We start from the raw sequence: 14,759 nt of genomic DNA on the forward strand, positions 1-14,759 counted from the left end.
TAGCCTTAAGTATAAATGCGTGTAATAAATTGAAAAGGGAACAATAAGTAAAAAATAAAATTTAAAAAAAGTTGTGCTGACTCTTAGTTAAGAAATTGTATGTAGAGATTGGAATACAATGGCATTATATTGTATAAAAATTAATTTAATGTATTTAATGTAATTTACATTTTAGGAATTATTGTACTTCTGATTAGTAGATTTTATAGTTATTTCTGAAAGATAAAGGATATTAAATGATTTTTTTGTGCAATGTAGTGTCCATTGTTTCTTTTCTTAAGTTAATTACCAGTGTTTGCATAAAGAACTTATATTAGATGAAGACTATAGGCAGGGTTTTTTTAGTTGGAAGTTGTTTTCAGTTTTTGGATCCATTTCTTCCACTTTAGATGAATATTAAAATTAAATAGCATTAGTATAATACTAATACAGAGCTTAACAAACATGTTTACTTGGCAACTGTGAAAGACAGCCTTATGAATGACAGTTCACAGATCAATCTAGTGACACTGAAAAATTTGCAAGAAATTCTTCATTTCATAATTTTTTCAAGGACTGATATGACTTTCAACCTTTGTTGAAAGTCATATCTCTATGACAATGGACTCTTAGTATGGACAATAAACTACCAACAGCATTCTGTTACAGAATGAATTTTATTTGTTGAAAACATAAGGAAGAATAAGAACTCATTCAATTGTAGAAGATTTTTAATTATTCTAACTCCCCACTTGGCAATTAACTTTAATGGTTGACGCATGGATCTTTAACAAATTAGTTAAGGCTTGTACTAATACTTGTACATATTTGCATACAGAGCCACCCCCAAAATTTTTGGGGGCCCTGTTCAAGAATTATTTGCGAGGCCCTAGGGTCCTGTGTAAAACTTATGCGGGATGTTTTTGTAATAGTGATTTTTTTAATTTTTTAAAATTTTATAATAACTAAGACATAATTTTATATTATACTGAACAAAAATTCTAAATATGAATAATATTTAATATATTAATCAACAGTACTGTTTTGACCATTTAAGTGCTGGGCCTTGTTCCACAAAACCGGTTGAAGATGGTTGTGGCTGGTACTGTATTCAAGATACAAACTACAGCAATATACGTAAATTTGCAAGAACAACAGAATAGTTGTACGTATGCGAGTGCAAAGTTTATAAAACACTTTATGGGCAAATATGTACAAGTATTTTGTTGGTATTGCAAATAAGAACTAGAAATAATTGATATATATTTCACTTCATAAATTGTAAAATTCCAGTAATGCCATGTAACTTATTGATATTTAAAGATTTGATATTCATCAGTGGGCAAAGCAATTTAATTATGCCTAAATATATATCTGAAACTTATATAGCCACTTTCATTTTAAGGATTAATAATGCAAATTTTTGTATAATTAAAAAAAAAAAAAAAAAACAAGTAGAATGATTACTCTTTTTTTTTTATTTATTTAAAAGTATTATTTTAAAATGCAAATTTTAGTTTATCCAGCCATCAAGGATCAGGCAGTTGTTACACTTATAATTAATTGTCATCAATCAAAAATAATAGTCATTTAAGAGTTGAAAAAAAAAGAGGGATGGAATGGTTGTGATTTCTTTTTAGATATATAACAGTTTTAACATTTATTTTTCTTCTTCATGGAGGCATAATTGCTATGAATGTGGTTCTTTTAGGGTAAATTAACGGCCCGAGAAAGAATTCAGCAACTTTTAGATCCTGGTACTTTTGTAGAATATGATATGTTTATGGAACACACCTGTACAGATTTTGACATGGAAAATGAAAAGGTAATTTTAATGATTAATTTTCTTGAATTAATTTTAATTTTCTGATCACTACAAATTAATAATTTCAGATTAAATTCCAAAATGTGATTCCTAATAGCAACAGCTGTTAGGAATATTATATATTTTGGAATTTAATTAGAAGATGGAGACGAGAATTTTCCTAGCATTTTTATCAAAGATTTTAAATTTTAGAACAGGGTAAAGAGCTCAGCCTAGATAAGAAGAATGCCTTATTTTAATTTTTACTTTTAATGTGTGTGTAGCGTAATTAATGCAATAAAATAATAATCAGGATATACTAGAGACTCACAAGTGTACTGAGACTGTGCCATGATCCCACACAACTGGACATAAATCCTCACTGACAAGAAGGAAAAGTCTACCTAACTGATTGACATTGCAGTGTTTGACACCAGCAGCCTCCAGAAAATTTACGAGGAAAAGATCAGAAAGTCAAAGAGATATACCATATAGAACAAGTAACCACCATCCTAATCACCATGTCAACCATTGGCATGGTGCCAAAGAGCCTACCTAGGAATCTAGCAGCAATAAGCCTCCCAGAGAACACCTAAAAGGAACTCCAAAATGCTACAATTCTGAACACCTGTAGGATAATCAGAGAGTTCCTTGACCAATAATAATAATAGCTGAACATAGCAACCATCCCATGCACCCAGTACCAGTATCCATTACGTGGATAAAAAAAAACATGAGAAAAAAGATACTAAGGTATCTCACTTAGCTAGTAGCAGCAGGATATGAATGAAAGTTTTTTTCCAGATAATCTATTCTGCATTAATTCTACAAGAGATATCATTAATGTATGATATCTCTAGGAGAATGTGTGTTCACATGCTGCTACAGGCATCACATAGCTATAGGTGCATGAAAGGCCAACAGAGATAGAAGAATACAGGATGAAAAACCTGGAATACTTCTGAGGAAAAGTTTATCACCTCTGCATGAGAAAGGCTATTGTTCTGAGTTAAAAAATACTTTTGTAAGAAATTCCTCCAATCACCAGTGAGATTTAAATTCAGGCTTACTAATGAATTACAAATTTTAAAACCACTATACCATTAAAGAGGCAGCGAAGGGGCTTGGAGTCAAGGAAAGGTATGGGGAGGGAGGATATTGCAGTTTTAGTATTAGTAGTGGCAAATGATATGCAAGAAGCAAGCTTATAGAGCATCAGCCAGAAAATAAAACTATCCACATCATCTTCTAATTGTTTCTTAAATTTATACAAATTACCCTCTTCTACAACACTAGATCAAAGTTTGTTCCAGCAGTCAATTACTCTCTGGCTGAAAGCAAATTTTTGCACATCTGTCGTTTTTCAATTTATATCCTTTATGCCCTTTGTCCAAGAAAGGTAAGAATGCCATCAATATTTCAGTTTACCCAATCCATTTAAAGCTTAGATAATACTTCCATCAGTTCTCCTTTTGGGTGCTTAGTTTCCAACCACTGCAATTTGTAATACGGAAGTACTTCTGCAAGTACTGAAGTCCTATGGTAACCGTACTCTTTTGTATCCCCAACAAGATTAATCAAGGATACAAATGGGCACTTTTTCATGGTAAGCACATCTCTTGCATTCTTTCATGGAAAGTGCACCCCTTGTTCTCTTTCATGGTAATCATATTCCTTGTTCTCTTTCATGGTAAGCATATCCCTTGTTCTCTTTCATGGTAAGCATATCCCTTGTTCTCTTTCATGGTAAGCATATCCCTTGTTCTCTTTCATGGTAAGCATATCCCTTGTTCTCTTTCATGATAAGTGTATCCCTTGTTCTCTTTCATCGTAAGCATATCCCTTTGTGTCCTCGACAAATTTTGTTGCTTTTCTCTGCACTCATTCCAAAAGATCCTTATCCTTTTTAACATGAGGCTTCCAGACCTGAGTGTAGTACTCAAGATGCAGCTTAATCATTGCCTTGTACCACACTTTGCTAGTTTGGACAAGAATAATCACTTTGTCCATACTAGCAAAATTCCTGTATCATTGATAGAACCCCATGAACTGTTCTGGCAGCTTGTCTGCCAGGACAGTTCATGGGGTTCTATTATATGACAGTTCCAGGACAGTTCAGTGGTGCCTCTGTAGCAGGTGGGCAGGAGCAGCAGTGCATAGCACACACTTCTTGATTAGACGGGGGTTCGAGCCTGTGACTACCAAATATGGAGGATGCAGAAAAGTCAGTAAATGACCACCGCATATCCCCAGAGCAATATGGCCTTAGTTGCTAATGCGCCTAAAAACCAAATAACAACAACAACAACAGTACCACCCAGTTGGTATGTTATTCTAAGATTACTGCTACCCATATGCAGTACCTTTGCATTTATCAATGTTCAACTGCAATTGCCACTTCTCAGCTAATTTGCCTAATTTTTCTAGGTTTTGTTGGAGTAGCATGCCTTGATTTCTGTCATTAGTCACCCTGCTAACCATTGTATCATCTGCAAACTTAAGACATTAAGCTTGATATGTCTCTATCGGTATCATTAATAAATATTGAAAACAATAAAAGGCCCAGCACTCCCAAGTAACTCTTGGTATGATATGATTGTTAATCTTTTCTGGAGCAAATTTCTTGAACATGAAATTAGCAGTTGACTCTGTGGAGTGAATTTTTTATGAAATTTTGAAAATATGTAAAAATGAAAGTTGTATACATAAATGTTTTTAAATATTAATTTGTTCTTATTTTGACCATATTAGAATTCCAGATAATTTTGGTTATCCATTATTAGAATGAAATTATTTGAAAAATCAAATGAGAATTTTAAAAAAATCATAAAAGAATTTAAACAAATCATAGAAGAATTAAAAAAAATCATAAATAATGTAAAAAAAATTGTAAAAAAAACTCATTGTTACTTCTTTTTGGATGTACTACAAATTTCTACATTTATTTATGCATCACTTGATTCAAAATTTCATAACTTATGGATCTAAATTCCAGATAATTTTGGTTTTTATAAGCAAAAATCAGACAATAGTGTTGATAGGCATAACCTCCTCCTCAAATTTTAACATCTGTTATAAATTTATCTCCAGTTACTTAGAATCATAATTATGAGATGGCAGCACTTAGTGGAAGATTTGTAATGCACATTGAAGCATTATTTGAAATATACTTGAAATAACCTTGAAAAATGTATGTATATACATATGTACTTGTGGCCAACATAAAAAATATATATATACATACTCCAGAAAGAGTTAAAGAGGAGAGGAATCCTGTTCAAAAATCTCATTGGAGAGGAGGTACAGTTTGTACTGTAGTCAGTGTTATTGAAAATCTTTGTAACGTGTCGATACATAAGTTCTGTTGTTGAATGATGAATCATTTCACTCCTTGATAGATATTTCATTAGATTAATAATAAAAATTATTAGTGAATCCTAACTATTATATGAAGAGCATTGAGCTTAGATTGCTATAACATATGGCCCTTGTACATAGCGAGGCACCTCCGTAGCCAGGTGGGAAGAAGCAGCAGTGCGTAGCACACGCTTCTTGATTAGACCGGGGTTCGTGCCCGTCACCACCAAATATGGAGGATGCAGAAAGGTCAGGGAATGACCACGCACCCAGAGCAATATGGCCTTAGTTGCTAATGCTCCTAAAAACCAAATAACAACAATTGTACATAGCATAGTGGATATTATCAGCATCTTTCCCACACTGCCAGGTGGGCAGGAGTGGCGGTGCGTAGCACACGCTTCTTGATTAGACCGGGGTTCGAGCCCGTGACCACCAAATACAGAGGATGCGGAAAGGTCAGGGAATGACCACCGCATATCCTCGGAGCAATATGGCCTTAGTTGCTAATGCTCCTAAAAAACCAAAATAACAAATAATCTTCCCACACTAGGTGAAGAATGTCTAAGCTCGAATCCTGTTACGAGGAATATTTATCAGCTTTTTTTTCACAATGTGGTTGAGTTTGTTGGTCTCAGGCAAGGGTTGCATGATCTCCCCCCCCTTTGAGACCTGGATTCCCCCCCCCTGGAGACCTGGATTTTTTTTTTTTTTTTTTTTTTCTAAGGAAACAATCAAATCGACCACAGAATACATGCAATTTACAGACAATATATACTGTCACCTCATAGTGTAGTTGCTTTGCTACTTGGCACATGCACACACACTAACTCCAGGTACCCCAGGGGCTCATATCTGGTGAGTATGGGCTTGGCACACCCAGGGTCCTGAGCTGGATATCATCATTCTTCTTTGGTGATTCCTTTCTACTTCTCTCTCTCTCTCTCTCAGGGTAACTCAGGGAATTTTTTTTTTTTTTGGCTGGTGCAGCATAAGCCTCAGGCTTCCTTGCACCATGTAGCTAATAATAATAATAATAATAAATAAATAACTCACTATAAAAAGTGAAGCGTTAATCATTCTAATACCGATAATTGATAATTATTCAAAAGTTTATTTTCTTTTGGACCTTTTCCTAATCCATTACAAGCTCAATTAAAAATCCTGTTTCCAGTTAAATTAAGGTAATTCCGCTTAATTAGTCAATTTTTAAAAGAAATAGATTATTTGTAATAAGATTGATTTTCATTTGAAAAGGATGCCACTTCTGAAAGAAGTGAGTTATGCTAGATCAAAATTGATACCCCCTGCTTCTTATTGATGAAAGACATCAGATAAAGAATGTTTCTTAAGGATTTCTGCCATAAGGAATAGTCATTGTAAAGGAGTGATTCTTTTGAAGTCCTAGTTTTGAACTGCCCAGCCATGCAAAGTAAACTTAGCTCTATCATTGCTAGTGTATTTGAGCAGTATTTTGCTACATGCTGATAAAGTACCTATATTATAGGCATATATAAATTCTGGATTTCTTTATTAGCTTTGATTATGTCTCATCTGTAATTCCTCAGTTCATATTCTACTTTCATTATCAAACTTCTTTCATGTAGTACATCATAGGGGCTCACCACATGTACTTCTTTCATGTAGTACATGTGGTGAGTATGGACTTGGCACACCCAGGGTCCTGAGAGCTGGATATCATCATTCTTCTCTTTCTTGGTGATTCCCTCCTACCTCTCTCTCTCTCTCTCTCACGAAATTTATTTTGGCTGATGCAGTATAAGCCTCAGGTTTGTTTGTTTGGTTTTTAGGAGCATTAGCAACTAAGGCCATATTGCTCCGGGGATATGCGGTGGTCATTCCCTGACCTTTTTGGTGGTCACGGGCTCGAACCCCGGTCTAATCAAGAAGCGTGTGCTACGCACTGCTGCTCCTGCCCACCTGGCTACGGAGGTGCATAAGCCTCAGGCTTCCTTGCACTTATGTGGCTAGTAATAATAATAAATAATATCATATATTCCAAAATCCTTGAATTTCTTCCTGTGTCATAACATTGAAGGAGTATGAACTTGTTTAACAAGTGGAGCCTCGCAATTTCCTTTTGTGAAGAAAATCTCTAATTACATACATTTGAGCTCCTTCCTCTACTTTGGTTCTCATAATGTCTAAATCTGGTCCTGTATAAGAGGCAAGAAAAAGCTATTTTAAAAGTTTGGAAATGCTTCCAAAATTACAGCTTAGTGATAGTTTATCTCTTTATTAAATATTATTTTTGTAATGTACAATATGAAACAAGACAACACACATTACAAAATAAAAATAGACATAAAAATTTTCTGTTAGGGCTTTGTGTCACCTTGTTATTGTTTAATGATTATTTTAAAAAGATAAAGTAATAATCATAATGGTAACATATATAAAGAGAACACCACTTCATAGTTTCTCAAGCTCTAACATATAGTTTCCATGATAGTATTAGATGAAGAAACCTCTCTGAACAAGCAACAAGTGGTTTTGCCACCTGTCACTCATTTGGAGAGGTCTGGGTTCAAGTCCTGTCATAAACTGGAAGAATTTCTAAAAGCCTCTTCAGTCAGGCTCTAGTTCCTAATCTCAGTCAGAGGAGTGGGATTCTCCCAATTATTTAATTCTGGGCTTTTCAGCCCACACAACTTTAAAAGCTGCCTGTGAACATGCTCGGACAGACACAGTTTACATGCAATTTACAGACACAGTATACAGTCACCTCATGGTGTAGTTGTTTTGCTACTTTAAACAGACACACTTAGATAATTTTACTAAGAAATTTCTTAGTAGAATTATCTAAGAAATATTCTTATAAATTTTCTTGGTCATTTTTTTTCAGTACTTTTTTTGATTATTAAAAGTTCTCCTATGTAATAAAATTTATTTCCTTTCTCATTGACACATGTCAACAACGTAAAAAGGTGTTTATGTTTGTACTACACGTGTGTTTTAAGAATTTTTGTAGATAAATCCATCATAATCCTAATGAAATCAAAATAAATGCTTTAGATATTTGTTTAGCCAGATATTCTTATTTAACCTGCCAAGAAATTTTCTTAGAAATAAACTTGCTAAAAAGTTTAATTTTTAATTAACATCCTTAGTTTATTTATTTTACAGTATCCAGGTGATAGCGTTATAACAGGGCATGGCCTAATCTATGGTAGACAAGTATTTGTCTTCAGTCAAGTGAGTAATACGATGAGTGATGAAATTAGTGGTATTATTTTTTTACTTTATTCTTACTTAGTTTTATCCAAAGTATAATAACAAGTATTGTAGTAGGTTATAATGCCTTTAACAGAAAATACTAAATTTAAATATGCCACATGTTCGCACACATTTGCATGCACGCACACACTTTTCACAGCTCTCCTCTGTGATAGTGAATTAAAGTGCCAACTTTCAACTGTTTAGTGGCTATAATAAAAATATATTATTTTTATTCTGTTTGTTAAAGCCCTTATTTTGTTGGTTACTGCCAGATTTTATTTTATAATAAAAAAGCATATACTATAGTAAAGGTATCTGAACACATTTGTGGAGAACTTTGTTCTTGACTTGATGCTTCTTAGTGATTGATTGTCTGTCTGTGCAGGTGGTTATAATTACAATACTCCACACACCGGGTGGAAAAAGCCCTTTTTTGAATCCTGTCAATGATGCAAGGGACTTTTATGGGCTTTTTTCACTCACAGGCTAAATTAGTCGGTCTCAATTGGTAGCACGGTTCTCCTTCCCCCTCCCCATCTCCCACCTGGAAACTTAGGTTTTATGTCCAGAAAAGCAGACAAATCAACCATTAGAGAATGCATGAAATATTTTTAACACGTGGGCAGATGAGATGTCCTAATATGACAATTTTTTTTCTTCCTCAGTGATGTTTAGCAAGTACAGTTCATTGGCAGTACAGTATAGGATATATTAGCATTAGCATTAGCATTAGTAGAGGCATACGATGCAAGAAAGGAAGCTTATGAAGCATCAGCCAAAAAAATAAAAAATAAAAAAAAATCCTCCCATTTCACCCCTCCATTCATTCCATATGCCTGTCTAGCTCAGCCTTAAGTTTATTTAGGCTATCAACTTCCACAACAAAAGATGGAAGTCTGTTCCACCAATCAACCACCCGCAGGCTAAAGGCAAATTTCTGCATATCTATTCTATAACTGTCTTTCCTCAATTTGAATCTATGCCCCTGCAGGTTCTTAATCTGAGAGGAAGAGTCCCATCAGCATTCAGCTTGCTCAACCCATTCAAGGCCTTATACACCTCAATCAGATCACCTAGAAGGTGCCTACTCTCCAGGCACTGCAGTTTTCAGAATTTATGCCGTTCTTGGTAAGAGCACTCCTTTGTTCCCCTCACTAATCTTGTTGCCCTTCTTTGTACTCATTCTAGCAACTCTACATCCTTCCCAAAATGAGGCCTTCAGACCTATACATAGTACTCTAGGTGTGGCCCGACCATTGCCTTGTACAACGGGATAATCACCTCCCTGTCCTTGCTAGCAAAGTTCCTATATATCATTGACAAGGCTCCATGAGTTGGCCTGGCAGCCTGTCTGCACTGTCAGCGAACTTCATATTTGACTGCACAATTATCCCCAGGTCTTTTTCACTTTCCATTTCCCTGAGTGTAGTATCACAAATTTGGTATGTTTCTCTTGGGTTATTGTTACCCATATGCAGTACTTTGCATTTGTCAATGTTAAACTTCAGTTGCCACTTCTCAGCCCATTTGTCCAACTTGTCTAGATCCAGTTGGAGTAGCATACTGTCTTTACTTTTCTTAACAACCCTGCCAACCTTTGTATCAAATGCAAATTTTGACATTAATCCTGATATACCTTCATCAATATCATTGATGAATACACAAAACAACAACTAACAAAAAGAAAGAAAAAAAAAATCAAATTGGTCATACAAGACCTCCCTTTAACAAACCTGTGTCTTAATTATTACTGCGGTCTTGTCTAGATGATCCTGCAATGCTTCTTTAACCAGTGACTCCATTATTTTCCCCGGAACACAAGTTAAACTAACAGGTCTATATATGTGTGTGTGTGTGTGTGTGTGTGTGTGTGTGTGTGTGTGTGTGTGTGTGTGTGTGTGTGTGTGTGTGTGCGCGCGCGCGCGCGCGTGTGTGTGCATGCGTGTTGTTCAAAAAACCTAAAAATTACCTTGTCTCATATTCTAAGCTTTCTGAATAAATGGTTTTATACAAGGGGTTTCCGAAAAGTAAGGTAAACACATTTTTTTTTTTTTTTCTTAATAATGGTGAAAGGGAATGAGATGAAATGTGGTGGACAGATAGATCTATTAATAATGTTCAAAAAGACCACCAGTGCAGTGTTGAGGTACTGTCGCCTGACAGCAGATTCCAGTTGCAAAATGGAAGCTATTGTGTGAGTGTGGTCCAAAACAGGTATTTGTGAAGTTATTCACTTTTTGCAATCAAAAGGGTCTTCACCAAGTGACATTCACCGTGAAGTGGTTGCTATGTATGGTGAAAAGGTGATGACAAAGAAGCAGTTGTGTTTTTGGTGCAATGAATTTCAAGCAGTCCGTGTTGACATTGAATACCAACATTGGACAGGCAGGCCTTCATCAAGAAAGACAGAAGACAAAATTTTGCGCATTAAGGGCATCGTTCTTGAAAACAGGCGAGTAAAACTGCGTGAAATTGCACAAATAGTGAACATGAGTAAGTTGACTGTTCATGATGTCCTTGGCTTTCGAAAAGTGTGCTGCTGCTGGGTGCCCCAACAATTGTCAGAGGAGGACAAAGCAAAACGCATGGGGATGGGTCTGGAGAACCTGTTGCGATACAGTGACGAAGTAGAGGATTTTCTCGCTCGCATAGTCACAGCAGACGAAATGTGGGTTCATCACTTTACCCAAGAGAGCAAACAAGACTTCATGACCTGGAAACATTCACAATCTCCTGTGCGCAAAAAATTCAAAACTATTCCCAGTGTCCGAAAAGTCATGGCCACAGTCTTCTGGGATCACCAAGGCATTCTGTTGGTGGATTTCTTGCCAAAGGGAGGAACAATCAATGTACAGCTTTACTATACAATGTTGGAAAAACTGAACGGCAACATTCGATGCAAATGACCAGGACTCCTGACAAGCAACGTGATTTTGTTGCACGACAATGCAACTTCACACACTGCCCACACCACTCACGAGTGGCATTAGCATTAGTAGAGGCATATGATGCAAGAAAGCAAGCTTATTCAGCATCATCCCAAAAAAAAAAAAAAATAATAAATAAATAAATAAAAAATAACCACTTCCACTTCACCCCTCTGTTCGTTCGAAATACCTGTCCAGCTGAGCCTTAAACTTATTTAGGCTATCAACTTCCACGACAAGGGATGGAAGTCTATTCCACCAACCAACCACCCGCTGGCTAAAGGCAAATTTCCTCACGTCTATCCTACATCTGTCTTTTCTCAATTTGAATTTATGCCCTCTCAGGTGATTATTCTGAGCAAGAGGAAGAATCCCATCAGCATTGAGCATGCTCAAACCATTCAAGGCTTTATACACCTCTATCAGATCACCTCGCCAGTGCCTAGTCTCCAGACACTGTAATTTGCAAAACTTAAGCTCTTTCTTCATAAGAGCACCCCTTTATTCCATTCACTAATCTTGTTGCCCTTCTCTGTACTCGTTCCAGCATCTCTACATCCTTCTTGAAATGAGGCCTCCAGACCTGTATACAGTACTCTAGGTGTGGTCTGACCATTGCCTTATACAAGGGAATAATCACCTCCTTATCCCTGCTAGAAAAATTCCTATATATCATCGACAATACACCATGAGCTACTCTTGCAGCCCGTCTGCACTGTCAGAAAAATTCATATCTGCCTGCACAACCACCCCCAGGTCCCTTTCATTCTCTACCACTGTCAGTGTAGTACCACAGAGTTGATACGTTGCTCTGGGGGTTGCTGTTTCCCATATGTAGTACATTACATTTGTCAATGTTAAACTTCATTTGCCACCTCTCAGCCCATCTGCTCAACCTTTCCAGATCCGGTTGCAGTAGCATAGTGTAAGTAGTGTCCTTGACAACCCTGCCAAACTTCGTATCGTCTGCAAACTTGGACATTAAGCTTGATATACCATCATCAGTATCATTTATAAATACAGAAAACAATTATGGACCCAATACTGAACCCTGAGGGACTAATAACATTAGTCCCTCAGGGTTCACTAATAACATTAGTCCACGATGAGCAGTGTCCATTGATTACCACTCTCTGTCTTCTCCCCTCAACCACCCCTTTATCCATAGCAGCAATTTGCCTCCAATGCCATACTGCTCCAATTTGTGCAGCAGTCTTCCATGTGCAACAGTATCAAAAGCCTTTCTAAGATCCAAGTATATAATATCAAAGTTATTCCCTGCATGCAGTTCTTTTGTGACTGCATCATAGTAGCCAATCAAATTGGTCAGGCAAGACTTCCTCTTAACAAAACCATGCTGTGTCTGAGCTATAACTGAAGTCTTGTCTAGATGATCCTGCAGTGCTTCTTTAACCAGTGCCTCCATTAATTTTCCAGGAACAGAAGTTAAACTAACAGGTCTATAATTACTTGTGTCGCCCTTTGATCCTCCTTTGTGAATAGCCGACCGGGCTAGCCGAGTGGGTAAAGTACCTGCCCGGCAACCCAAAGGTCGCGGGTTCGATTCCCGCCTCGGGCTTGGATCAAAGTACTGCAAAAACCTTGGGAGGTGCAATATGGCCACAGAAGCCGATGCGCCAACAACTATCAAAAAAAAAAAAAAAAAATCCTTTGTGAATTGGGGTCACATTTGCACATCTCCAGTCCATGGGTACTTCCCCTGAGTCCAAGGAAGCTCTCATAATTATGGCTAAGGGTTTGCTTACTTCCTTTGCTGTCTCCTTAATATAACTGGATAGATCCCGTCCACTCCAGGTGCCTTTCTTGTATTTATCTTCAACAATTTCTCCTCCACTTTACTCTCAGTTATTACAAGATTCTCTAGCTTACTGCCAGAGTTGAATACACCTCTGGCATTCCCCTCGCTGAATAACTCCTCATGTGTGAATGTCGATGAAAAATATTCATTCTGTTTGTTAGCTACCTGAGCAGGATCATCAACAGTTGACCCATCGATATCAAGTGGACCAATCTGATTCATTCCCTTCCTTCTAGAGTTTACATAAGTAAAGAACTCTTTGCTGTTTTTCTTTGCATCCCTTGCCAAAGATTTCTCGTAATTGCCTTCGCCTGCCTAACCTCCTTTGTAACTTGGTTACAGATCAACTTGTATCTGTCATAGGCTTCTGTGTCACGTGTTAATTTGTATGTATCCCATGCATTTTTCTTCTCTGTCATATGTCTCATTAGTTCATCTGACATCCACTTAGGCTTAAACCTTGAACAATATTTCTTATTTGGTATGTAAAGCCCAGTAGCTTCCAAGATAAGTTCTTTGAATGCTTCCCATTTTGAATTTGCTGTTGGTAACATCATCAGTTGGTCCCACTGTATAGAATTTAAATACTGTCTCCGTCCATCGTAGTTGCCTTTACGAAAACAATAACCCTTCCCTTTACCCCTAATGGTAGTTACCTCTTTGAGTAAATCCCACTTCAGCACACTGTGATCACTGCCACCTAGTAGTTCATTTATCTGCAGATTCTTAATGCATGAAGAATCACTACTGATAATCAAATCAAGAGTATTACTCCCTCTAGTTGCCTCCTGAACATGCTGATGTAGAAAACAATCATCCAATAAATCCCCAAAAGCCTTGCTAGTGTGTGAGTGACCAGCCCCCAAATTCCAGTCAATATCTGGGAAATTAAAATCCCCCATTATAAGACTCTCTGATTTACTGGCCCACTCTATTTCCCCGTACAGTTTCTTATTATACTCATCAGAGTCATTAGGCCTATAGCACCCTCCTACTCTCAATTTTGATCTCCCAATGCTTATGTCACACCAAACTGACTCGACACTGCACTGTCCAGCAATGTCGACTGGCTTCACTTCCTTGGATTTTATGTATTTCTTAACTAATAGCATAACCCCTCCTCCCTTCCTATCCTGTCTATCCTTTCTGTAGACATTGTACTCCCCAAATTCCAGTTCTGCATTCCTTATATCTGTGTGACACCACGTCTCTGAAATCCCCACAATATCTGCCTTTGATGTTTTGAGCAATACCTCAAATTCATCAAATTTATTTACTAAACTCCTAGCATTGGTGTACACGCAAAGAACAGGTGCATACATGCACCTGTTCTTTTTCTTCGCTACCCTAACACAACTTATGTGTTTATTTGTATCCCAATGATTCCCAGCAGTCTCTGAAATATCCTGCATTTTATTTTCCAGGCTGCGGCTCATTCCAATAGAAGCAGTGCAAGAATCACTTTCACCTCTGCAAGTGGCTACTGTTAATCTATTAGTCCTTGTATCCCTCCAATCTAGCAGTTTTCCGACCCACCTAACACTGCCTTGATAGCATCAGCAAACATTCTTGCACCCTTTCTATTTAAGTGTATCCCATCCCTGTAGAAGCAGTCTCTCCTGTTAACAAGTAC

General features: G+C 37.0%; 1 protein-coding gene across 1 annotated transcript in view; it reads left to right on the forward strand.

Moving 5' to 3' along the window:
• Positions 1–14,759, forward strand: part of LOC150091809 (propionyl-CoA carboxylase beta chain, mitochondrial-like) — a 247,942-nt gene that overhangs the window by 182,375 nt on the left and 50,808 nt on the right. Inside the window, exons 10-12 of the mRNA XM_090369822.1 lie at positions 1,691–1,804; positions 1,997–2,002; positions 8,288–8,356. Coding sequence (XP_090225948.1) covers positions 1,691–1,804; positions 1,997–2,002; positions 8,288–8,356 — 189 coding nt within the window. The remainder of the gene's footprint in view (positions 1–1,690; positions 1,805–1,996; positions 2,003–8,287; positions 8,357–14,759) is intronic.

This window comes from Mastigoproctus giganteus, chromosome 1 (genome assembly GCF_048544385.1).
Source record: "Mastigoproctus giganteus isolate SK-2022 chromosome 1, ASM4854438v1, whole genome shotgun sequence".
NCBI lineage: Eukaryota > Metazoa > Arthropoda > Arachnida > Uropygi > Thelyphonidae > Mastigoproctus > Mastigoproctus giganteus.